Source organism: Xyrauchen texanus, chromosome 43, assembly GCF_025860055.1.
Source record: "Xyrauchen texanus isolate HMW12.3.18 chromosome 43, RBS_HiC_50CHRs, whole genome shotgun sequence".
NCBI lineage: Eukaryota > Metazoa > Chordata > Actinopteri > Cypriniformes > Catostomidae > Xyrauchen > Xyrauchen texanus.
Window position 1 is genome coordinate 13,237,474 of NC_068318.1, and position 26,753 is coordinate 13,264,226.

At 38.2% G+C, this 26,753-nt stretch overlaps 1 protein-coding gene across 2 annotated transcripts in view; it reads left to right on the forward strand.

Moving 5' to 3' along the window:
• Window positions 1-16,235, forward strand: part of LOC127635838 (dihydropyrimidinase-related protein 2) — a 33,868-nt gene extending 17,633 nt beyond the window's left edge. For both annotated transcript variants that reach the window (XM_052116082.1, XM_052116081.1), the window contains 9 exons: window positions 828-908; window positions 1,297-1,365; window positions 1,490-1,610; window positions 4,128-4,284; window positions 9,315-9,456; window positions 9,681-9,851; window positions 11,634-11,813; window positions 13,829-13,994; window positions 14,360-16,235. In XM_052116082.1, the coding sequence (XP_051972042.1) occupies window positions 828-908; window positions 1,297-1,365; window positions 1,490-1,610; window positions 4,128-4,284; window positions 9,315-9,456; window positions 9,681-9,851; window positions 11,634-11,813; window positions 13,829-13,994; window positions 14,360-14,451 (1,179 nt within the window). In that variant the 3' untranslated portion in view covers window positions 14,452-16,235. The remainder of the gene's footprint in view (window positions 1-827; window positions 909-1,296; window positions 1,366-1,489; window positions 1,611-4,127; window positions 4,285-9,314; window positions 9,457-9,680; window positions 9,852-11,633; window positions 11,814-13,828; window positions 13,995-14,359) is intronic.
• Window positions 16,236-26,753: the final 10,518 nt, after the last annotated feature.

Below are 26,753 nucleotides of genomic sequence, written 5' to 3' on the forward strand. Positions count from 1 at the left end.
ATGTACCGTGGTAGTACAGTGGTATTCTTTGGTGTAACATTTTGGTTTATGAATATGGTTATCATTCAGTACCATGGTGTACATCAAAGTACTGTGGCATAACCATCTATAGCAGGGTCAGAAATTAATGAGGGCTTGGAAGAAAAATACCAATGATGCTGGTTTAATTTAATAGGAAACAACTGTATTTTAATTTTTTTCTTTATTTTCAGTATATATATATATATATATATATATATAGGATGTTCATATATATATATATACTTCTATATATATATAGAAGTACCAAAGCTGGTTAGGGTTAGTTATGTTTAGGGCTATGCTTAACTAACCTTAACCCTAACCACTAAGTTAGTTTTTTTCTCTCCTTTTGATTTCTCTATTTTACATTGTGGTTTACACTGTGTGTTTTGGGGCAAAAAATGCCCTAAAGTTATAAAGGTAAAACATGCCCTGGAAAATCAGATCAAGGGGTCAAATGTTGTAAAATATTATTATAAAACACAGTAAAAAAGTTACATTTCTGACACAATTATTAACATCACTGCACTATAGTACCACCACAGTTCATTTTTGTATGGTGGTGGTCTGAATTCAGCTTACACAGAGACATATTTAGTTTGTATAGCTGTTTATATTCTAATTCCCAAGAGTATTGTGCTAAAACATTATATCTTCAAAAAGAGTCCCTGCCTTATTCAAAATGAAATGATGCTTGGATAGTTTGCTAGTGATTGCTGCATTTGGTTAAATAATGCTTGTACTATATTTTGCATTCCTTTCTAAGAGTCTCGAGTGTGTGTTTACGTGTATGTATTTCTTTGCAGATCTATGAAGTGTTAAGTGTTATTCGGGATCTTGGCGCAATTGCTCAGGTTCATGCAGAAAATGGGGACATCATAGCCGAGGTGAGATATACAGAGAGGGCACATAGTCCAACACTGAGCTCTGATTCACCATGTTACTATTAACAATAAACTGTTTGGAGATGCTAAATCAAAACATGTGTTCTACAATGAACACTTAGACTTTGTACTGGCAAGCGAAACCAAAGCAAATATTCTTACATGATGTCTATATTATTAATTGCAGCTAACTTCTGGCCTACAGTTATGTGTATTCATCATGATCATCTCAGAAGATAAGAGAACTCTTTGTACCAAGTTAGATTGCGGGGATAATTTTTTTTTTTTAGATGAAGTATAAAGAGAGACTATGATGACTATCAGCAATTCAAGATTAGTTCCTCTTCCCTTCACTCATATTTTCTTTTTGTCCTTTTTTTTCCTTCAACAGGAACAGCACAGGATCCTTGAATTGGGTATCACTGGACCAGAGGGACATGTCCTCAGCCGTCCAGAAGAGGTTGGGACATGCCAATGATTTCTGAGAAAATACATTTTCTGTTTTCCATCAGAAAGAGACTTTCCTTTTGTTTGTTTCTCTATAAAGAAAATGTTTGTAATGGTTGGATTTCTCGATTGATTAGGTGGAGGCGGAGGCAGTCAACCGCTCTGTAACAGTGGCCAATCAGACCAACTGCCCTCTTTACATTACCAAGGTGATGAGCAAGAGTGCTGCTGATGTCATCGCCAATGCCAGGAAGAAAGGTCAGATCCAAACCTGAGACAGACATTTTGCAGTTTTTATTATTCTTTTTCATGTTAACGTGTGCTAGATGGATGTCTTTGTGTTGTGATGTGTGTTTTAAGTGCCTCATGCCATGAGCTCCATGTTGAGATGCCGTTTCAAGTTAACCCTCTGGGGTCTGAGGGTGTTTTTGGCCCTGGAAAAGGCCATGCCTTGACATTTGTGCTTTTTTCAGTTGCTTAAAAACACATTAATGGATAAAGTCTGATAACACTGTATTCAGCACAACCTGGGCTACAGTAATATGTGAGCAACATGTGTGTACATGTTTGTATTTTTGAGAAAATAACATTTATGCATGGTTTTTGAAAAAACAAAATGTTTAATTAATTGAAATAAGGCCATATAACACATACTAAACATTTGTCCACATGCCTTTTGAGAACTGGATCTTGTAGCCTAGAGTTTTTGCTACAAAATGATGTGAAAACCATCCTGATCACTCATTCATACAAAACAATATAGTAATTTAACTTTTGTAAGACACTTTTAGTGTTAGAAAGGTCATATGCGATGTGAACTATAATGAATATTGATTGTAATTCACACCTGAGGAGACAAAATACCCCTCCCCTGGGCCTATCAATGAGGAATGTGAGGAGACTTAATGATCAAAATCAAGTTTTAAGTTAAAAGAAGTAATCTGACTACATTTTCTTTACATAAAGACTTTACTTAATTTTAGACCTACACTACAGTTTAAAAGAAGTCTCTTCTGCTCACCAAGACTGGATTTATTTGATCCAAAATACAGTAAAATCAGTGATATTTTGAACTATTTTTACAATTTAAAAGAACAGTTTTCTATTTGAATATATAGAATTTTCAGCATCATTACTGAAGTCTTCAGTGTCACATGATCCTTCAGAAGTCATAATATGCTGATTTTCTAATATGGGCATATTTAAAGTGCATTTTACTCATTTAACCTGAACACATATTTGCAAGCACAAGCTTTGTTGATGATAATGAGGCAGCATTAACACTAGTTAAAATATAATCTAAACATATTACATATCATATTTATATCATACAGCATACAATTTAAATACCTGCTTTAGCCAAAACAGCATTTAAATGTAACTAAAACTTGCTTATTAGGACATATTTCAAATTTCAATACACTGAACAGTCCCACTAGTAAAATATGTACATGTTTATATAAAATAGCATGTCAACTAATTAAAACAAATTACTTACTCATCCGAAATTGTATACTCGGCTGGATCAAGTCCCTCTTCAAAATACAAACGTTCATCAGAGTCCCAGTCTTCTTCTGAGGAAAATTGTAACTCTTCGTCACTATCCAGGAGTTTTCTCACTTGTGTATTATGCTGTCTTCCAAATGTGCAGATAAGTGAATGCACTATATGTTTTTAAGGCACTGTCGGGGGTGTTTACCATTTGATTTTATCGTCTCAGCACATTACCGTATGAATAGCGACTCTGCTGGTGGGTGTGATCACATGAGATATAATTCACTGAGCCAGGAGAAACTGTACATCGCTTTGTTTTATACAGATTACATTGCAGGATACATTGTTTTATTTAAAAGTAGACATTTTAAGCTTTATTTAGACATATATTTCATGTTTGTGTGATAAGAATTCGCAGAGTGTCAGTTCATTTTTGTGACGTGTTTCAGAAATATGCTCGTGAACACAGAGACTGCTGAAAGCTGACCCTTTTTATTTTCTTTATTTTACAAAAGCACAAGGTTTTGTTGTTTTTGTGAGTGTACACAAATAAAAGTAGACCGTTTATAGTCTCTAATGATGTCTTACATTTTATCTGTATACCCCAAAATGACAGAGAATTTTATGTTGTTTCCGCTGAAATGACGATCCGTCGACCCCAGAGGGTTATACAGTTCAACCTTTAAAGTGCATCTTGAAATACCATGTTTGTTTAAATTCGTTTGAGCTCCATCTCGCTGAATGCAAGAACATGTCCTGTGTGAACAGCACCTAAGAAAGAGGAGACAGACCACTCTTAAAAGAAATTAAAGCAAGAAATCGCAATGCTCAACGTACACTAATTTCTTTATTTTTTTGGTGAAGACATCATCTGGCCTCTTTACTATAGAATGCACATAACATTAGTTGGACTGACTAGATCCAAAATGAATTTGTCCAAACCTAGGGGATACATTTAAGGTCGAATTATCAACATAATGTATATTTCAGCCTTGAAATACATGTACATATTCTATGAAGAACAATCTCAGATGATTTGAAATTTGAGTTGATTCCACACACTTTGTGCCATTAAAATGAGTTTTTTTTTATGTCTGGACAACCAAGGTAGGTTTTATGAGCAGGGATGTGCTGCAGTCCAACAAAAAATATAACATACTATGACTCAGCTGTTCTTGGCTTGACAACAACAAATTACATCATGCTGGTCAGGCCTCAGAATTAGGCAAGGTTAGTAAAATGTTTATGCTGTTACTAAATCAGGATAATTGAAACATTTAGGCACCGTTGTGTATGGAGAGCCAATCACAGCAAGTCTTGGCACAGACGGATCACACTATTGGAGCAAGAACTGGGCCAAGGCTGCCGCCTACGTGACGTCCCCACCCTTGAGTCCAGATCCCACCACACCAGACTATCTAAACTCACTGCTGTCATGGTAAGAGCCGTCAAAGACTTTATTAGTAGATAAATGACTTTATCATTTTAGATACTACTCCTACTATTTAGAACAATTTGGATGTGTAACGTAGTGGTTAAAGATCTGGACTGGTAACCAAAAGGTTGTAGGTTCAAATCCCACAATAAGGGATTGCCTTTGTAATAAGTGGACTGTGAGAGTGTTTTCACACTTGAGAGTGGTTGAAAATAATTTTGGCTCATATATGAAGGCTCCAAAAAAGCCACATTTATACCATCTCGGGAGGTGGCTTGAATATGGTTTGTTTTAAGTCTGTGGTGAATGAAATATATAAAACAGTATTATAAATATATATTTACATTTTTTGAACAATCAATGAATTTTTGTAATAATTTTAATAAATGTTAGTTATTTTTATTTTGTTTATTTATCATTTGCAATAGTTTAGGTATTGGTATTATTAGTAATTATTTAGTAATAATATTATCAAATGCTCATGAAGCCATCTAAACATGTTGAGCATTTTTCCTGCCGCACCTCCACCAGTACCCTTCAGTCATCCAGCTATGGGGTCTTCAGCCGGGAGCCACCCATAACAAATGTTTCACCCCATTAATCCCAGAACATCTCCAGGTGGCGGAGCAGTGGTCAGGGACATCTCCCTGCCACCCCCCGCAGCTGGACACCAGATTTTTTCTTTTTTCTTCTAGTTCTTGCATCCCCATCAAGAACTTGCTCCTTTACAGGTCACACCATGCAGCCAGGGATCGATAACCCCAACCATAAGCAGTCCTACCCTAAATCCAAGGCCTCTTTTATTTGAGAAAAACTAGCTATCAGACTATGCCTACTATCTTCCAATGGCTATCCTCAAACCAATACCCCGACAGACTAAGTAGAAGAGTGACATAAGAAGCAAGCCACGAGACTGCGTCAGCCACCCTCCAACACCTAGCTTGGCATGGTTTTGCTCCCCCACTCAATCTCTCTCCAGACACTCCCGGTTAAGGACTGAGTTGGTCAGAGGAAATAATTCCTACCCACCCCTTCCCCTCTCCCACATACTACATCACCACATACTGTATCATAAATGTTCCATATTCCTACTTTCTCACTTCTGCACACTCCACCTTTTGTCCTTCCTTCTTAACCATAGCCAGAAGCTCCCTTTCTCAGATTACATCTTCAATGCTGATCCAATCTGATATCAACATCTTTCAATAGATGCTGCATTGATCTTCCCATAAATCCTCAACACCCGACCTCCACAGGGTAAGTGGCAGTCCTTCATCCATTGTCCCTGCACTCAACGGCCAGATCAGCATATTTGAGCTTCTTCCTCTGATAGCCTGACTCCAGTCCCTCTTCCCATTGGACAGTAAGCTCAATCAGTATAACTTTTATAGCTGTTGCCAATCATAACACCACATCTGGCCTCAAGTAAGTAATGACAACCTTAGAAGATAATTTCAGTTGCTGTCCAAGGTTGACCACCATTGTCCAATCACCTCCATGCGCCAGGATTGATCTTTCTTCCATCTGTTTAGTACCATGTGCATTGCCTCCATTTTTTTTAACAAACTCAATTAACTTCCTCTGAAGAGCATGGTGGCTTTTGTTTGCCTTTACTCCAGCTGTTGCAGGACATGATCATGCTGCCACCTTTATTGTCCTTATGCCAAGGCGATCTTTCACCCAGCCATCATGTGCTGCTTATTTGCTCTTGGGGCCTCACACAGGGGACAACTCTCCACTTTGCTATACCACAGAGACAAATATATAGGGCTTGGAAAAGTAACATATGTGGATCTTGGGGTTCTTGGGGTTCCATCCACAGGTCATCATATCCTAAAACTCTATCAGATGTACCCTCTCTTACTGTCCAATACCCTTGGTCCTCTGGTTGACTGCTCTAATAATTTACCCTTCTTATTCCATCCTAGATACTTATTTTACTACCATCACTTTCCTCTGTTTTTTTAGAGGCTGCTGGCCACAGTTTGGGAATCACCCCACATCCAAGGCCTGTTCTTCCTGATTTGGTTCTTCCAAAAATCTCATGTTGATTCAGTCTTGAAACTGCCCTTTTTACAGCCTTCTCTGCCTTCCAAGCACAGCCTGTTTGAACCTGGGCCTGACTAGTCTTCACAGCCAGGTTTGATGATTCCCTCAGTTCTATGAACAGCCTAGTCATTTCCTGCTTGTAGCCCAGGATGATGGGCTTTTGTGGCAGTTGTAAGGCATTTCTTCCAAACAATGCTACATCTGAAAGACAAGGAGGCAAACCCAGCCACATCCTGATGTAACTGTTGGCTTTGATGTCCATCTTTTCCACTGTCACTGCAGGTGATGATACAGTGTAATTTGATAACACCAGATCTTGTATTTGCCTGGCAGATGACAATGTCCTATCTTATTCAAGCTTTGTTTCAGCTGCTTCAGAACCAACCCTGCCATGTGTTTATTTGAATGATCTGCTGGGTATTCTCTCCCTAAGCTTTAAGTACATTGCTCTGTCAGCACTGTGATTTTATTTTCCCATCTACTGTACTTCAAACTATATCCTGGTTAATCCCTCTTACAAATGGAAAGGCTATGCAGATTTGTTAGCTTAATCTTCATCTTGGCCCATGTGAAAAGCTCTTCCAGAAGCTTGCTTGTGACATTGTCCATATAGCTGTCCAGCACTAGAAAGTCTCCTCACTCCAGACTGTGCACGGGTTCCTCTGGCCATCTATCTGGCACCAATTAGGATGATCTCAAATGCTGCTATGAACAGGATGGGAGAGAATGAACATCCCATCACAATTCCTTTTTCCAGTTGCTGCCAATCAATTGTGTACTCCTGTGTTGTATGACATATCTCCAGGTCCCCATTGAAACTGTATATAAAGCTCCTAATACACTCTTGTACATGGAAAAACTCCACTGCATAGTGGATGAGCTGGTGTGGAACTGATCCATACACATTTGACTGGTCCAGCCAGACTATATGGAGGTCTTTTTGTGCCCCAATATTATTGATACACTCCACTCACCATGGAAAACCTGGTACACCTGCCTTGTGGCAGCTGGTGTCTATGAATCAATTTTTAGGAGGTAGTCAGACATTCTCCTTTGTATAAATCCCTCTACATTCAGTAGAGCAATACTTCTAAACTGACTAATATTAGTGGATTCTTGTTCTATGGGTATAAAGATGGCTACTGCTACTGCTATTCGCAATTCCAGGGGTATGCACAGCTTCTTCCAATAGAAACAATGTCACTAAACAGGTTCAGCTTGCCATCCACCCTTCCAATAACTGGATTCTCCAATGTGGAGCACAGGTCCTGATCTAGTCTGTTCCATGCTTCATTGTCATTTGATCTTGGCCAATTGATTCGTTTCCTTCTCCTTAGCTTCTTCTCGTTGTTTTGCCTTCCTGGTCTTGTCTGTGGGTTGAGAGTTTTATCCTCCTGCAGCTCACCTTGTGGGCTTGACTTGTCCTGCTGGCAGTACTGGTCTTCTTGTTGCCCCTCTACTACAGTGGATTCAGTAGTGCTGTGGTGCTCAACCGGGCTCTGTATCCTTCTTGTCTGACCTGCTGCTGAAACGCAAGGCTGTGTCTGCCTCATTTTAAACTATATAGTTGAATCTGAAGACCCTTGTTAGTCGTTAACCTCCTCCACCCTCAACTACATTTCCTAAGGATCCTTTACTCATTAGTCATGGTTCCAGTCGTGTCAGTGGAGTCTGTCTTAATTGACCCGTCTTCCATCCCACCTCTTGTAGGATCACTGGAATGTTTTCCTTGTATTGTTCTCGTAGTTGGTTAGGGTGTCCCCTGAGGATCTGTGGGTAAGGTAACTAGCCCACCCACCCCTGTGCAAACTTTTGAGCAGTTGGTCAGTCTTTTCCATTATTATAACAACTTTTGCTATTTTTTTTTGTATTATTATTGTATACTTTTATTCAATATTAAATGTATTATTATTTTGTTTATTTATTAGTATTAGTATTTATTATTGGTATTATTATTAAGAATCATCATACTAATAATCCTACATTTTATACATTTTAAAGTTGTTTTTATTTAGTTTAGAATTATTCATCTTATTTATGTATTATTATTTACATTGTTGTTGTTATTGTTGTTGTTAAGATGAAGAAGAAGGGAAGGGGTGGAAATAATTGGTCTGGATGTAAGAATGTAGTTATCACGTGGCTTTATTGTCCCATGTCTGTCTTGTGTTTTCAGTTGGTCTTGTTTCATGTCTGGAGCATGGTGTCTGGATCCTGACCCTTTTGTCTGGTTCAGTTTTGGTTTCGGGATCCGGACACTCATGTTCCATGTCTCGTCCATCTTGGTGGCATGCACTCGCGTAAATAATCTATGTCTGTTTTTTAAATATAATTGTATTAATATTATACTTTTTAATGAATTTCATGAATTTGAACTACAAATCTTTTATTGAAAGTAACACACCAAAATTGGACAGAAAAAATATGCAATGGAAAACCATCTTTGTTCATGCGTCAGTAGTAAAGAGGATTGTCGCGTAATATGAGCGTGAAGCGATCGTCTGTGTTCCACAACTGCTTTCGGGTCCTTGGATAACACCGGTGGACTTTCTGGTGCCCTAATAGGGTAAGATGGTACCCTCCTAGGGAGTTGGTGCTCTACGCAGACTGCGTAGTATGCGTATAGGGAGCGGCGGTACTGCTTTGAAGTATTTCCACACAGTTGATATCGGCTCATATTTTTAGCCTTTTTTCTCTTTCGGCAAAAAATTCAATTTTTGGCCGAAGATTTTCGGTGGCCGAAATTTCGGTGCATCACTAGTGTGAACCCAAAGAGCACTGGTTGCTTTTTCACTTTCAGTTCAACTACTTTTTTATTTAAAGTGGTCTGAGTTTTTTTTTTTTAAAAGGACCCAAGGATGAAGCATCCTAAATCACTCTTGATAAAAGGGTCTGCTAAATGAATACATGTAAATATTTATGATAAACTCATTTGTTTTTGTTTTCTTAACATGGCATTTGCCTCTTCATGCTTCACCCTTCAGTGGGGATCTGCAGGTTACAGGCAGTGCTCACTGTACTTTTAATACCGCCCAGAGAGCTGTGGGTAAAGATGATTTCACCCTTATTCCTGAAGGGACCAATGGCACTGAGGAAAGAATGTCCATCATCTGGGACAAATGTGTGGTGAGACAAATAAACTGATCTTCAAACAGTATGGGGGGGACATTTAATCACAAACTACCAGTGTGATTTTGTTTACCTTATATATTCATCTTTCAAACATAAAAGCGAATTGAGATTTGATTTTAAATATTCCCATCTTAGTAAACAATCAAACACATTTGGATATGGACGGGGTTAAAAATACATAGAAAACCATCTCTCACAGTGGTCCCCATCTTTCGTAGGTAACTGGAAAAATGGATGAAAATCAGTTTGTAGCCGTTACCAGCACCAATGCAGCTAAGATCTTCAATTTGTACCCACGCAAGGGTCGCATTGCCGTGGGCTCAGACGCTGACCTGGTGCTTTGGGATCCTGATGTTACAAAGATTATCTCAGCGAAGAGCCACAATCTGGTGAGTTCTGCTGTCTATTATCACAATACTGTAGGCTAAATAAATGGTTAAATAATAAAATAATCAATAAACCCTTTATTTTTATATAAGTCATTACACACTTTAGCTTTAAATTCAACCACTTAAATTCAGAGTTTTAGAAGTTATTTTCAAAACAAGAGCAGACATTCAAATATAAAAGTTAATTCAATGATAAATAAAAGGGAAAGTGAACATTGTATGGATGCCATCATATTTATATCCTTAGTAGACCAGTGGCCAAAATTATGTTTTTACAGATGTGGTTCGCAGCCCTGACCACAGAACACTGGTTGTGCTGACCAATTCTTGGGCGTGGGCATGTTACTCATGGGAGTGATGTCATTCTCAGCTCTCAGCTATGTAATTGACCCCCTCCCCCCCCAGAGGACAACAGAGTACGCAACAAAATAAAACTTTTTTTTTAAATGTGTTCTATTTGTGTGTGAGCTTACAACACCAGCTTTCCAAGATTGGGTTTCTTTGTATTGTAGATGTTATATTATACACAGTCAGAAAATACCTGGTTGCATGTAAGTTTCAGAGGAAGGAAACAGTTAGTGTGTGAGTGTGTGCATGTGTGTGCGCTGGTTATCAGATAAACTGAATGACTTCATGCTGTTTTTAGGCCATGTTAGACTTACTATATTGCTTTTAGCAAAGCTCCAGTAGCATTTAGAAGGGTGGTCAGCACACACACACACACACACACACACACAGACACACATTCTGAAAACTATTAAGATACTTCCTCACTCCCTCTAATTCCATCCTACCATGTTTTCTTTGCACTGTATATGCTACAGTAAAACATAGCGACTTGCCCTCAATGTATTGCTTCTATAGTGGCCTGAAGGGATCAGTAACGATTTCCAACATGCACATTTTTTATGGGATATCATGTTGCAGTTTGTGGAAGTATTTAGAGCAGTTCAACATAACCATCTCACCAGGAGAGCATGGCATTTGTCTAATGATTTCTTGCTTCATAACTATAGAAAGAATACAAAATGTAATGAATTGGAATCGTTTGTATATCAATAGCATTCTTCAGGCATACTCTTTGCACCAGTGGTTTCATATCTTTTTTGTGCTATATACCCCCATAGCCAACTCGGTGTCATAGAATTACATTAGTATACCTAAATTATTTTTACGTGGATCGTTGTATGTATTGTGGCAGTTTCCTGGTGAAATAAACTCTAGAGGAACTACAACGACAATGATTTGTATTCCCTTTCACACAAATCATGAGTAAAATGGCGGATTATCAGTTCATAAACATGTACTTTTTGCCCTGTTCCTCACACAGTATAAATCTTACGACATCTCAACACTTTCACTCTAGCGCATGACTTAAAAGACAATACATTTTAACATATGAATCTGGACGTCTTTATTTAGCATTAGCAGTAATACTATTGAAGTGACCGTTAGACCAACAATGATTCACTTTTAAACTAAATACAGTCCTCTCTCTTTAACAGGATAGTTCACCCAAAAATGAAAATTCTGTCATCATTTACTCACTCGTGTTGTTCCAAATCCATATGACATTTTATTTTCTACTGTGGAACATGACTGGAAATGTTAGGCAGATACAAAAGATGTGCTGCCTAACATCTCCTTTAGTATTCATGGAAGAAACAAAGTCATATTTTTGTTTAACTACCCCTTGGGATACAAGTGACGTACACCTAGTTGGAAATTACTGGTCAGTGCTATTCCTAAACCAGTGTCATAGTGTTTCTTCTCATTCTCCAGGCAGTGGAGTACAACATCTTTGAAGGCACTGAGGTTCGCGGGGCACCTCTGGTGGTCATTAGCCAGGGAAAAATTGTTTTGGAGGATGGGAATCTCCACACAACTGAGGGATCCGGCCGGTATGTGACACGTAAGCCTTTCCCTGACTATGTCTACAAGCGGATAAAGGCTCGCAGCAGGGTGAGTGTGCAAAGACTATAGATTCAAATGTCTATGATCCAGAATGCACAAAACATTAGAAACCATTTTGCTATTGTCCAATTTCTTGACAAGTTTAATTAAATGAATAGTTCACCAAAAAATGTGAATTCTGTCATAGGTCTGATATAGACATAATATTGTTGAATTATACTCTAATGACAAGAACATGTTACTCAATATTCATGTCCCTTTTTTCTTCGATACAATGGTAGTGAGTAGTGCTTCACTTTAAAACTTAAAAATGTCCCAAAAAGCATAATCAAATTAGTCCATGCAACTTATGCATCATATTCCAAGTCTTCTGAAGGCATATAGTAAGTTTTGGTGAGATACAACCTGAAATTGAAGTCATTTTTAAAAGAAAATCTGTTGCACATTTAGCAGAACATTATGACTGAATTAGCATTTTTTTACTCAACTTTTCTTTTAACTATCGACATCGGACTGATTAGGCTAAAATCGTATGCAGGTAATATCAGGGATTTTTTCCCTCTAATATTATACTGTATTTGGAGCCATGTTAGAGAACAGATATACACATATCAGCCACAACATTAAACCCACCTGCCTCTACCAACCCTGGAGTCACAAGTTCAAATCCAGTTCATGCTGAGTGACTCCAGCCATGTCTCCTAAGCAACCAAATTGGCCCAGTTGCTAGGAAGGGTAGAGTCACATGGAGTAACCTCCTCATGGTCACAATTAGGGACTCTCGCTCTGAATGGGGTGCGTGATAATTTGTGCATGGATCGCGGAGAGTAGCATGAGCCTCCTGTGTTGTGTCTCTCCATGGTGCCATGCACAGCAAGCCCTGGATAAGATGCATGGATTGAAGGTCTCAGAAGCAGAGGCAACTGAGACTTGTCCTCTGCCACCCGGATTGAGGTGAGTAGCCACACCACCATGAGAACCTACTAAGTAGTGGGAATTGGGCATTCCAAATTGTGTTGTTGAAAATCCCAGGAGATCAGCAGTTACAGAAATACTCAAACCAGCCCGTCTGGCACCAACAATCATGCTACAGTCCAAATCACTTTTTTCCCCATTCTGATAGTTGCTGTGTACATTAAATGAAGCTCTTAACCCATATCTGAATGATTTTATGCACTGCACTGCTGCCACACAATTGGCTGTTTAAATAATCACATGGATGATTGTTGGTGCCAGATGGGCTGGTTTGAGTATTTCTGTAACTGCTGATCTTCTGGGATTTTCACACACAACAGACTCTAGAATTTACTCCGAATGGTGCCAAAAACAAACAACATCTAGTGAGGGGCAGTTTTTGGATGGAAACACCTTGTTGGTGAGAGAGGTCAACAGAAAATTTCCAGACTGGTTCGAACTGACAAAGTCTATGGTAATTCAGATAACCGCTCTGTACAACTGTGGTGAGAAGAATATCATGTCAGAATGCTTTTCTGAGATGCGGGTTGGTCTGTTTTGGCAGCATGAGGAGGACCTACACAATATGAGGCAGGTAGTTTTAATGTTGTGGCTGATTGGTGTATTGTTTATTGCACTTTATAGTGTTTTGATGCCCAATTTCATCATATTGGTCATAGGATGGACTATACTCTCTTAGTAGACAATAAATTAATGCCAACTAAAGCCTTCATCAGCCAAATTAAGGTAATGTCGATGCATTGTCCTATGTTATTTGGCTGATTTTATTTAGTATTTAATTCAGTGTGGACTTCAGACATTTGATCATTAATCTTACAGTTCATACACAATGAAATATATGTGGAGTTTACTATGATAAATTGATGTTTTAAAAGAGAAGTCACGGACAATTTTGCGACAGTTCATGGCTCTCCCCATTTATTTTTTATGTATTCTTAAATGGTGAATTACTGACATAAAATGCTAGTTGACTGTTACGCTGTCTCATATTGTAGAGCCACGAAGGTTATCATCTCCATATACCTGTATATAAAAGAATATCTGATTTTATATATAACATTGTCATACCATCACCATTGTTTTTTTAGCTTGCTGAACTGAGGGGTGTCCCCCGGGGTCTCTACGATGGGCCAGTCTGTGAAGTCTCGGTGACGCCCAAAGCAGTGACACCTGCTTCCTCTGCCAAGACCTCTCCAGCCAAGCAGGCAGCTCAACCTGTCCGTAACCTACACCATTCTGGCTTCAGCCTTTCCGGTGAGTAAGTGGACTAGAAATTAGTAAGCTAATTATTGTAAGTCACTTACTGTATTACTTCATTGCCCTGGAGAATTTGACTTTGATCATACATCTGGAATTGCTAAGGAACCATTAAAGCCACAGCGACATGTAGCATGATGTCAGTGACATGGACTAATGCTGACTACTTTGTATGCAGAAAGAGAACATCACTCTTTAATATGAGCCAAGAGGTTGATTTAAGGGGATAGTTCACCCAAAAAGGAAAATTCTGTCATAATTTACTCACCTTCATGTTCTAATCCTGTATAACTTTAATAAATGTCATTTTGGGGTGATCTATTCTTTTAATATCGGTTCATCTGTTTCCTTCTTTTTTTCAGGTGCTCAGGTAGACGACAACATCCCCCGTCGCAACACCCAACGTATTGTTGCGCCCCCTGGTGGCAGGGCTAACATAACCAGCCTGGGCTAGACCTCCCTTCAGCCAACAGGAGAATAAGGGGTTAGGGGGAGGGATGTCTATAAATGGAGGTGCTTACTCAGACCACTGTCATATCAAGTGCCAAACCCTCCAAAGGGCCTATGATTCTCCCCTCCCTAGTCTCCCAACCCCTTACCTCTTGCCCCATTACCCCTGTTTTCCTTCCTGACCCTACACCACTCCCTTGAGGTGACATCTAGAAAAAAAAGTATTTGCCTAATTTGAAGAGAACGAAAAATGTAACAACCACATTTGAGCACTTCTGATTGTATGATTTTTATACTGTACTTTCTACCCACCATAAGTCATGTTATTATTTTTTGTATTTAATTGTATTTTCTTTTAAAATCAGAGGGATCAAGTGAGTGTAATTGAAATCTGTTGTTTATCATTGTTACATTATTAACAAGGCAAGCTGGATAGTTTACTGGTTTCTCCTGTCTTTGTTTGTGGCTAAAAGTGGACTAAATGGATAGCTCACCCAAACTTGAAAATTCTGTCACCATTTACTCATTCTCATGTTGTTCCAAACCTCTATGACTTTATTTCTTCTGTGGAACAAAAAGAGATATGAGGCAGAAGTTTAGCCTCAGTCATCAGGTGTTGGGTGTTACAAAGTAATTAGTTACTGTAATTGAATTACTTTCAAGTTTAAAAAATAATAATGTAACTTATTACATTTGAAAATCTTGTAATTAGATTACAGTTACTGAAAACTAAGGTAGATTCTTAATTAAATTACTTGGGTTACATTTTTGGGTTTTAAATAATATTATACAATACATTTAAAATATGAATTCATATGTTAATATGTATGTGTGTTTGATTCTATGACAGCTGAAGGACGTACTACAATGAGCCAGGAGGAAATATAGACATTATTTTGAATTTGTTAAAGGTCCGCTCAGTAATTTATTATTTTAAGTTTAACTCCTAAATAAATTATTTGTCATTTTTAAACATATGAATAAAACCATAACAACTCAAATGAGATTAAGACTCAAAGTCATAGCAGTAATTATAAAGCAGTTTTCATCTACATGGAGAGGGTCCACTCATGGGGGGCCATGTTATGATCACATGACCAGCTGAATACTTTTCGCTTAATCTCAGTCACCATCTTTTTATTGGACACGTTCACTCTTGGATTAAATTAATCATAGCTGACTGTGAATAATGAATTTGTACATGACATCTTACATAATTTTTAATGATGCTGTATCCACGCCACTGTAAGTCCAAGATAACACATGCAAAAATAGTTACAATGTGCATCTTCAAGTGGAAAAACTAAAATGTTTCTGTGAAAAGTGTTTTAGAATGTAACTTAAAAGTAATGTAATTTTTAATGTGATTATTTTTTGATGAAGTAATCAGTAAAGAAACTTGATTACAATTTTGAAAAGTAATTAGTCATTTGTAGGGTATTAATTTTTTAAGTAACTTGCCCAACACTAATCACCATTCACTTTTATTGTATGGAAAAAGAAGGCAATGAAATTGAATGTTGACTAAGATTGTACAATCTGTCATACACGTATTGTGTTCCACATTACTGTATAAAGAAAGTCATATGGGTTTGGGAAAACTTGAGGGTGAATAAATGATGACAGAAATTTCAATTTGGGGTAAACTATCCCTTTAAGACAGGTAGGAACGCCATTATTCTTGAATGTCTCATTACGTTATAATACAGCTGACCATATTCCACCCATGACATTCAATGTGATAATTTCTAAACCCAGTTAATAAAAGAAAGATTTTCCAGTGGTCAACCACAAGACTGGGTAATTGAAATCCACAAGTTGTTTCACAACCATAGATATTTATGCGTTGCACTTTGAATGTTAATGAAGAAGAAACCGCATGTAAAAACAAGCAGTGAGCTAAACTGGAGAAAACAAGACTGCAAGCGAATGCCTTTGTTTTGGCCGCAAGTCTCATTTTCAAAGCTTTAAAGGTGCACTCAGCGATTCCTGAGAAACACTGTTGATGTTTGAACTCAACTGCCAAAACAAACACACCCCTCCCTTCAGTGCTCCTTTGGAAGCTCCAACCCCCAAATTCATGCACGTGAGACGGTTTTACGCACAAGAGCTCCAGACACACACAACTATCCTGCTACTAAATCAACATCAAAACAACAGCATATATGGGTTCTGTGAAACATAGCAAAATGTATGTTACCCACCTATCGACAAGAAGAAGAGCTTCTGCATCCGTCTTCATGCCTTTTAAATCTCGGAGGTCGCTCCACCATTGAACACCTGTTGATGCGGCTCCTAGCCCTCGACTTAACATAATCCTTATTTTTTAGTTTATATTCGTCTGACATTTTCCTCTTGGTCTGTTTCCCAGCCATTTGTCCTCCTCGGAGAAAGAAAGTTTGCATCAGCCATATTTGCTTCTTATGAATTTCCCTCTTGCTCTGCCCCCACCCCCCATCCTGTGCACATGCAAGAATCACTCCCTGTTGCTGATTGACTGGAGTAATGTTGAGTGAATCGGTCTGATCCACTTTGTTTTTGTCCCATTTACAGGGCCAGGGCTGTGTACAAATACTTATTTTTTTTCAGCCCACACACAGAACGGACTGTGAGGACATATTTGCAGAATTTGACAAAAAGTGTATTGGATTTGAATAACTGAGTGCACCATTAAATCCTAAAGGTTCCATCCATGAAAGTGAGGTTTGTATTTGGCAATGAATGAATAGTGAACTGTTAAGCCACTCTGAGAGGTTGTGGAAACTGAACCCCTCATAAGGACAAACTTCTGGAAGCGTTCTTGTCACATTTGAAGCAGGTGCAATACATTCCAGGCATAGGTAATAGTGAGAAATTGACGAGTTTAGGTCAAGTATAATGATGCAGTTGCACAAGGCTTTGAACAAGCTAAATTACTTTGGACACTGTAACGATTATAGAATATGTTGGCATGCTGTATGGGATCTATTTTTAATTCAAAATAAATCTTAAAAAAAACAAATAATACTACATTCAAAATGTTACAAATATACAATCTACTCCACTATCCCACAACATTGCAAAAATAGAGCTTTGAAGTTTCTATTCCTTTTATTGAGCCTAGAGGTCAGTCAATAATGTTTACATCCTCTATACAAATTCCTTAATTAAGGCTGTTCAATGGAAGATGAAATTTCAAAGGGAGCACATAGTCTAGTGTGACCACACTGTAAAAGAATAGTTCACCAAGAAATGTTCACCCAGGGCGAGTGAATGATGACATAATTTGTATATTAGGATGAACTGTCCCTTTAAGATTAAAGAGGAATGCTCTTTCTTGGTGTTACTCCACTAGTGAAGAACATGGAAGGATGGTGTGACACTGTGAAGTTAAAAACCATTTCCTTATGTTTGAGAGTATTACGATACAAAAACCCAGTCAGTGCTGCCTGGTTGCTACACTGCGAATGTGCCATAAGACCTTTAATCCAAAATTTTACACAGTATTAGACTATGCCGCTACTCTCTGTGTCAACAAATGTGATTTCACAGAAATGAATGTCTTTTTTTTTATGTTCAACTTCAAGCTGTGCCTGAGCTGTACTGATCACTTTGAGTAGTCCAATGTAAGCTTGTTCATGTTTTTTGTTGAAAGAATTGAAAGGCTATTTAATGTAAACTAGCCGGTTAACCGATACAAAGGTGCCACTCTTTTCCTAGTACTTTTGCAAGACTTGAGCACCGTTCCTAATGACTAGATGGCGTCCATTTTAGTGTTGTAATGAAATACTTAACATTGTCAAAATATCACCAAAAATAAAATGGAGAAATTTCGACAATTTTCAACTGCCCTTCGGCAGTGCCATTATTTTTCTTTTTTTTTTTCTTTCAAAGAATGAATGTAAGATTTTTCAATGTGTGCTTGCTTCCACTGCTGAAAAATATCTTCAATCAGCCTAGGCTGGATTGCTGGTTTAAGCTGGTTTACCTGGTCTCCCAGCTTGACCAATCTGGTGTTCAGCTTGTTTTGGTGGTTGACCAGCCAGTCTCCTAGCATGACCAGCTAAGTCTAAATCCAGCTAATTCCAGAAAACCAGTTTAGGCTGGTTTAAACTGTTTATTTCAGCAAGGTTTCTTCTGATTTGGTTCGAAACACACACACACACACACACACACACAAAACAATACCCTAAAAACACAAAAGGCAACAACTGATCTGCTAGCCCGCTAGGTTAGCACACTGTTAGCATTAGAGCTAATACAAAAAATACACATTTTGTGGATGGTGCTTAGCTTTACTGTCAGCCCAGAAGTAGAAAGTAAAAAGTAGTAATAAAAAGGCCTTAACTGGTTTAAATGTTCCTTGCTAAAATCTCAAAATGGATAAGTGATGGCAGGCCGAAGCTAATTCCACCCTATTTTTCTCTTGATATAGTAAATCCATCCTTCAGCTGTTTTGTATTTTTTTTACTCTAATTCTTTTGCACATCCACAAAATCTTGGCCTGTGTCATCATTCTCCTTTGCGTGCCTTTTCTTTGTAACTCATCACACTTACTGTATATTCACACATATGCAGGCAGCTAGCTCTGATTATTTCCAGCACTGATAGTTGAGGTTAAACCTTGCATTTGTGTGGTTATTTATAAGCAGCTGTGTATAGTGAGATTTTGAAAGACACTGTTGTTTGTTCTGAAATGAGGTAACCTGCAAGATATCCAAATATAAGTTAGTAGGACACTTTCAGAGTGAACAAGCCTCTTGGATCAGTGGTTCTCAATAGGCTCTATGCAGCGGGGATTGTGACGTGTTTCCGACTACACTCTCTACTGGGCAAACAGTTTCCGGTCGAGTGTTTGGGAACGGCGAGAGAGACCGCTGCCCCCTGATCCTGATCCTGACTCGGACGTAGGGCAAGATATGGACTTTGGACTGGACACGATTATTGTTCAGTTCCCGAAGCTGCAGCTGTGGACATGGTATTACATGAAAATGAGGAGTTGACGAGGGAGATAGAAGATCTACGGAAGCAGTTGGACCAGACCAAGATCATACTTCGCTTTAGTCTCCAGAGATTTGCTGGGTCCGATGAGGACATACGCTTTTATACAAGGTAAAATTATATTGCCTGTGATAAGCATTTGTAATAGCGTTGCCTTTGTCTTGAAAACACTAGTCCATGTTGTTATTAAATATTATTGGAGTTGTATAAGCTAGCTGCACGTAAAAGTAGGCTACACCGACCAAAATAATAATAACAACAACATAGGCTAACATAATTATAAGTATGAATAACATCTGTTGTCTTCAACAGCAATCGGAGTTAGTTTAATCATACAAACCGAATTCCATAATTTTCATGACTCGTGATGTATTACAAGATTGTTGTAACAGTTACTTTTAGTTCAGCATTCTTATTTCCTAAACTGGAAATTACTATACTATAAAGCTAAGTGTAAGTCTTTTATGCCATGTGAGAACCAATGTACGTTTATTTCTTGACAGATTTGCAACCTATAACCACCTGATGGCCTTCTGGGAACTGATTGAACCGGCAACGCACAGAATGATTCGTGTCACCAACTCCAAAGTCACCAAGGAGGCTGGAAACACTCGGGCACTTCCTGCAATAGACGAGTTCTTCCTTGCCACTGAGTCTAAAAACCCTCATCCTTGTTAATGTGCTAAGGTAAATGTAAATATTGTACATATACTTTTGTAAAAACTATGGATTTCACACTCTGTTCATAACTCTGATCAACAGACAAAACTAAGACAGTGTTTCCTTATGCATTTTTTATTATAATTTCATAATGCATAACATATGTATTTATTAACTAGCCTATACAAATCTAAATATATATGTGCATATACATGTCTAATGTAATATAATAGATAGGTGTATATATATATTATATTGTATAAATATAGTATGTGTGTATATATGTAAATATTGTTTATAGTGTAAATAAATAAGAATACAATAAATATAATGCTGTATATTATAATTGAATGGACCACCAGTGGTATGTGGCCACACTGTAACACACAGTCATTAAATAAAGCAACAATTGTAGAAATTGAGAAATACTTAACTGGTTATCTAAAAATGACCTAAACACGCAAACACTTCAGTAGGTAGTGGTAAAAAAAAAAACAGATCTGCTCGGTCTCTAATGGTGCGCATTACATCGATATTTTTGTATATACGCTCAACAAGCATGTCCTCCTGTGCACATACAACAAAATCACACCACTCGAAACCTGTTAGGAGGATCTGACCTTGCACTTGCCAGTAATACTTGTGCTGCCTCCTAAGCTGCAAAGAACCATCTGACATTTTGAGGTAGGGACAGTCAACATAACTCTGGATGTTGGGGCATTTTATTTCCAGCAGGCCAAATGGTGGGTTGTCAGAAGGATCGAAAACGACTCCATCGGGAGAGCATCCCAGCCATGGAGCATCAGGGTGTATAATGAACCCGCAGGGTCAATAATTCACATTTTTTAAACTGCAATACTCTGTCACGGCAACTGGCTCCATATCGATTCCTCTCCTCATGTCCTTCGTCATGACAGTCCCTCTCAAAATTCTGTGTGCCAGATTTTCAGAAGATGTATGACAGCGAACATGGCATGCCTCGTGAAAGCGTGTAGATGTGACTCGCATCTTTCTCAGTCGATGCCATTCCTGGCATGAGCTCTGCTCCCGTGTTGCAGCTTCAACCCTGTGGGCCATGTCGAATGACACCTGTAGCGATTTCATATATACATGTTCGTCCTCTGATAACACATAAGCGCATGTGGTTGGCTCAAGCCTATAGCTTTGGATGGGAATAGAAGGTTGGGCAGGGGCGCCTGGGATGTTGATGATGTCCTGCATTTCTGGTGGTTTTAGCTGAAATGACAGCACACTCCCTGCCTGGACAGCTCCAAAAGCTGACTGAACTAATGGGACTTCTGCTGACATGCCCATGGTGGTCACTAGAGGTGCAAGCAAAGGGGGGAAGTGCTTGTATACCTCTGCCACTCTCAATGTGGCTAGATCTGGCATTTCCCCATCCAGTGCTTTGTAGAGAGAACTTCTGAAAAAGGTAAAGTGAAAAAAACGTTTAAAAAAAACGGCAGCGTACATATTAAACACATAAACAAAAGGTAATATAATCTCACCTCACACAAACCGCGGTTGAATTTTGGGGTTTGCGGACCTCCATGTCTCCCACCGGACCTGGCCTAACACCCTGACAGCAAAGACACATTTTGACATGGCATCACAATAGCTACATGTGCATAGGTACAATTCACATGACAGACAGATGACTTACCAAGGTCCTTGGTTTATGCCAGATCTGCTCAGTGTCTGTGCAACTGTGCACTGGGGGTACAGCAGGGATGCTTAATTGTGAGAAGTGTGCTGTTTGATACAGTAGTGCAACCAAATGGTTGCACAAGGCACACCCCGCCACACAGGAGCAGTGGGTGCTCGCCAAAATGACAGGTTTCGAGTGTTTTAACACCATCTAGGGAGAAATAGAAGCTTAGATGACAAATACCTCTCAAGAGCTAAACTGTTAACAAGAGGAAAATATAACTAATAAAAGCATAGTGTAATCTAGATGAGAGGCACATATGTTAAAATGTAGGCCTACCCATTCATGTCCATAAACAGTAGACAGAGACTAAGCCATATACATTTAGATAATGCTACTTATTAGCTGATATGGGCAACTTATCAGCAGGCCTAACCATTACCCTAACATTGACCCTAGTCACCCTACTCTCAATTCGTGTGGCTTTTCATTTTTCCTCATGGACCTATGACAGACTGCCCTCACGCTGACCTCTCCTGTCACCTTGTCTTTCATTGACACTGTTAGGGAGAAAGATGAACATACATTTTGAAAATGTTTTATTTAGTAAAAAAGTCAAAAATTGTAAAAAAAATAATATAAATATATATATCAAAAAATTAGATGCCTACTCTCAGATACATGAGGCCTACGAATAATTAGATGCAAAAAGAAATATAAAACCAGTCCTAATTCAAAGAGAACAAGTTGACAAAAAGATTAAACCCCCCCCCAGCTTAAAATGTTATCTGATCTAATAAAAAATATATACAAGTCAAACTAAAATATTTTCTCAATAAAATACAATTATTAACTTGTTCATATGAAATAATGGCATTTTTTAATGGAACTGCGACGTGCATAGAGCCTATTGTTTTGCTTCAGGACCCAAATTTTACATTGGATATCAAGTGGTGACAAACAAGATGTTCTTTTGATTTCTGTGTACATTTTGTGCAAATACAGAGAAAAGTATGAGAAAACTGAGCCAGAAAACTGGATTGTTTTAACAATGTGCACTCACTTTCAGTTTCAAATCTACATATTTAAAAAACAAGGCTGATGCAAGTCTAAAATTCCCCTGTTACCATTTATTGATTTATTAACAAAAGCAGTGCCAAGGTTGATGCAATATCGATAACCATTTGACAGATTGAAAAGTTAAATCGAGCCCTACACTCCATAGAGGAAATGTCTGCTTGTTATCACCTCCTGTCTGCTTGTCTCCTGATTTGTTTTCCTTTTCCTGTTTCTTGTTCATTTCGTCCAGACCTCAATGTTTTTTCCTGTTACTATGGCTACATGGCCTGCTAGACAACAGGATCTGACTCTTTATTTGTCATTGTAACACAAGGCAGATCGGAAGCATGCCCATAGCAACCCTTCTGTGCATGGTGCTATTAAAACAACATTGTATTGCTGGGTTGTTTCAACTAAAGCTGTGGTTACAATGTAACACAAACCATATTTGTGCCCACCATCTCAAACAAGAAACTAGCATCTCTCATGTCCCTACTCAGGCCTGGTGGCATATTCTACCCCTGATCTGTGATTAAAAGGACAACACTGCGACAAGATCAGTTTTAAATCAGTATTTTGTCTCATAAAAAAATCTAAACATTTTTAAAACAAAAATACATTTGCTTGCTGTGAGAGAATTTATCTTGATTTTTTTTTCCTTTCCCCCTTGGCATTTAAAACAAAATAGTTCTCAACATTCTGTTTGATATATGCATAAAACTATTTGCTAATTGGGTGAGAAAATAAAAAAAAAAGCTAATTCTATCATCATTTACTCACCCTCATGCCATCTCAAATGTGTTTGACTTTCTTCTGCAGAACACAAAGAAACATTTTTAGAAGAATATTTCAGCTCTGTAGGTCCATTCAAGGTAAGTGAAGGGGTGCCAACATTTTGATGCACCAAAAAGCACATAAAAGCAAATACAAAAGTAATACATACAACTCCAGTGGTTTAATCCATGACTTCAGAATTGATATGACAGGTGTGGGTGAGAAACAGATCAATAATGAAATCCATTTTTGCTAGAAATTCTTCTCTCTGCCCAGTAGGTGGCTATATGCATGAAGACAGTAAATCACCAAAAACACAAGAAGAAAGATACATGGAGATTGACTGAGCAGGGAGGAGAATTAATAGTAAAAATAATTATTACAAATTGCTCTGTTTCTATCTATCATATCTCTTCTGAAGACATGGATTAAACCAATGGAGGCACATGGATTAAACCACTGGAGACACATGGATTAAACCACTGGAGGCACATGGATTAAACCACTGGAGGCACATGGATTAAACCACTGGAGGCACATGGATTAAACCACTGGAGACACATGGATTAAACCACTGGAGGCACATGGATTAAACCACTGGAGGCACATGGATTAGACTACTTTTAAGCTGATTTATGTGATTTGTGGAGCTTCAATATTTTAGCAAAGATTCACTTTCATTGTATGGACCAAAAGAGCTGAGATATTCTTCTAAAAATCTTAATTTGTGTTCTGCAGAAGACAGAAAGTCATACACATCCAAGATGCATGAGAGTAAATGATGAGAGAATTTTCATTTTTGGGTGAATTATTCCTTTTTAAGCATGATGTAGCCCCTGTACCAAACAACTTTTCCCATGCCTGCTCTACCTCCTCTATTGTGCAGGACGTGACGTGCCAAGTGATTCTGCTTATTTAGCTTTTTTTGCATTCCTTGCATCGTTTGAACATGTTTTATGCACAACAATAACGCTCCGTGGGCATTAAAGAAAATTTAGACATACACATAAACTGATTTTAATGTAATTGTTTCATATATTCCGATTTAAAATGGTGATCAGTGTATTGGTAATAACTTTTTAAACTTTTCATTTCTGTTATCATATCTCCCTTTTATTTTTTTGAATCAGATTCATGTAGTGTTTTTCATAGATAAGTGATGTATTTTAAAAGTTGCATACAGTGTTCATTATAATGGGATAAAGGTTTTGCAACTCAGTACACAATACACACTACTCATGAGTACTTTTAAATGAGCTACTCTTTTACTTTTACTTGAGTAGTTTTTAGGACAGCTACTTTTACTCTACTCGCACTACATTTTGTGGGAAGTAACAGTACTTCTACTTGAGTATGAATTTTCAGATTTCTTTGCAACCCTGGTCATCAGTCCGTGAACTGAAGCTCAAGCGCAACTGGATTATGCAGCAAAACAATGATCCAAAGCATAGGAGTAAGTCCACCTCTGAATGGCTCAGAAGCAAAATGTTAGTTTTGGAGTGGCCTAGTCAAAGTCCTGACTTGAACCAGATTGAGATGCTTTGGCAGTACCTTAAATGGTTAGTTCATTCTCGAAAACCCTCCAATGTGGCTGAACTAAAGCAATTCTGCAAAGAAGAGTGGGCCAAAATTCCACCACAGCATTTTGAAAAACTGATCTCCAGTTATCGGAAGTGCTTGGTTGCAGTTGTTGCTGATAAAGGTGGCACAAACAGCTGGGGCAGTTGTCACTGAAAAGGCCACTAAAGAACAGTGGACTAATTTTCATGTTCATGCAACCCGTTTGAGATTACTTCTGATTTGTGACATGGTGCATTATCATGCTGGAATTAGCCATTTGAAGATGGGTAAATTGTGGCATGTAGGGATGCACATGATCATCAACAATACTCAAATAGACTTTGACATTGAAACGATAATTGCTTGGTATTAATGGGCCCAAAGTGTGCCAAGAAAACATTCCCTACACCATTACACCACTCCCACCAGCCTGGAATGTTTACACAAGGCAGGTTGGGCCTTGGATTCATGGTGTTGGTGCCAAATTCTGACCCTATACCATCTGTGTGCCTCAGCAGAAATCGAGATTCGTCAGACCAGGCTATGTTTTTCCAGTCTTCAACTGTCCAGCTTTGGTGAACCTATGCCCACTGCAGCCTCCGCTTTCTGTTCTTGGCTGACAGAAGTGGAACACGATGTGGTCTTTTGCTGTTGTAGCTCCAAGGTTTAAAGTGTTGTGCATTCTGAGATGCTATTCTGCATCCCACAATTATAGTGATTGTACTTCCGCTTACTGGATGTTTTTGTTTGTTTGGTTGTTTGTTTTTTGCACCATTCTGATTAAACTCAGAGATCGTTGTGCTTTAAAAAATCCCAGGTGATCAGCAGTAACAGAAATACTCAAACCAGCCCATCTGGTATCAACAATCATGACACTGGGATCACATTTTCCCCCATTATGATTGTTGATGTGAACTGCAGCTCCTGACCCGTATCTGCACGATTTTATGCATTGCATTGCTTTCACACAATTGGCTTATTAGATAATCATATGAATAATAGGTGTACGGGTGTTCCTAATAAGGTGTTCAGTGAGTGTATATATACACAGTGCATTGTATACTGTCTATATATGTACAGTATATACCTGTACTGTATATATACAATGCATTGTCTGAATACAAAACCAATACTGCAGCAAATACACAAATATTACTAAGGTTATGCTGCTAGTTTCCTTTACTTTCATTGTCATCATCTTTAAGTGGGGTCCAAAAGCCTGAGACTACATGTGAGCACAAAAAAGAAACAAAGTTTTAGGATTTTTAACATTTTCAGAGAAAGTTATGATGCACAATGAGGAAGACATTTGTAAAATTCTGCTTTATTTCTAGATTACTAATTAAATGCAAGCATGGTTGTGAGACTGACCTTGTTAATTCCTTTGTACAGAAGGTCAGCTTTTCCTTCATCCAATTAAGCACACAAGCACATGCTTATTCTTGTTATTCACAAACTTACTGTTTGGAGCAGTTGCTGTCATTCAAGCAAAAGGGTGACATAAAATACCCCAAAATCATAAAATTCATAAAGAAAAACAGTTAAAAAAGCTCAAATATATAGGAATTGATCTAAACATTATTTTCATGAAATATTTCTATGAAAATATAAATAGCGCTGGCCTT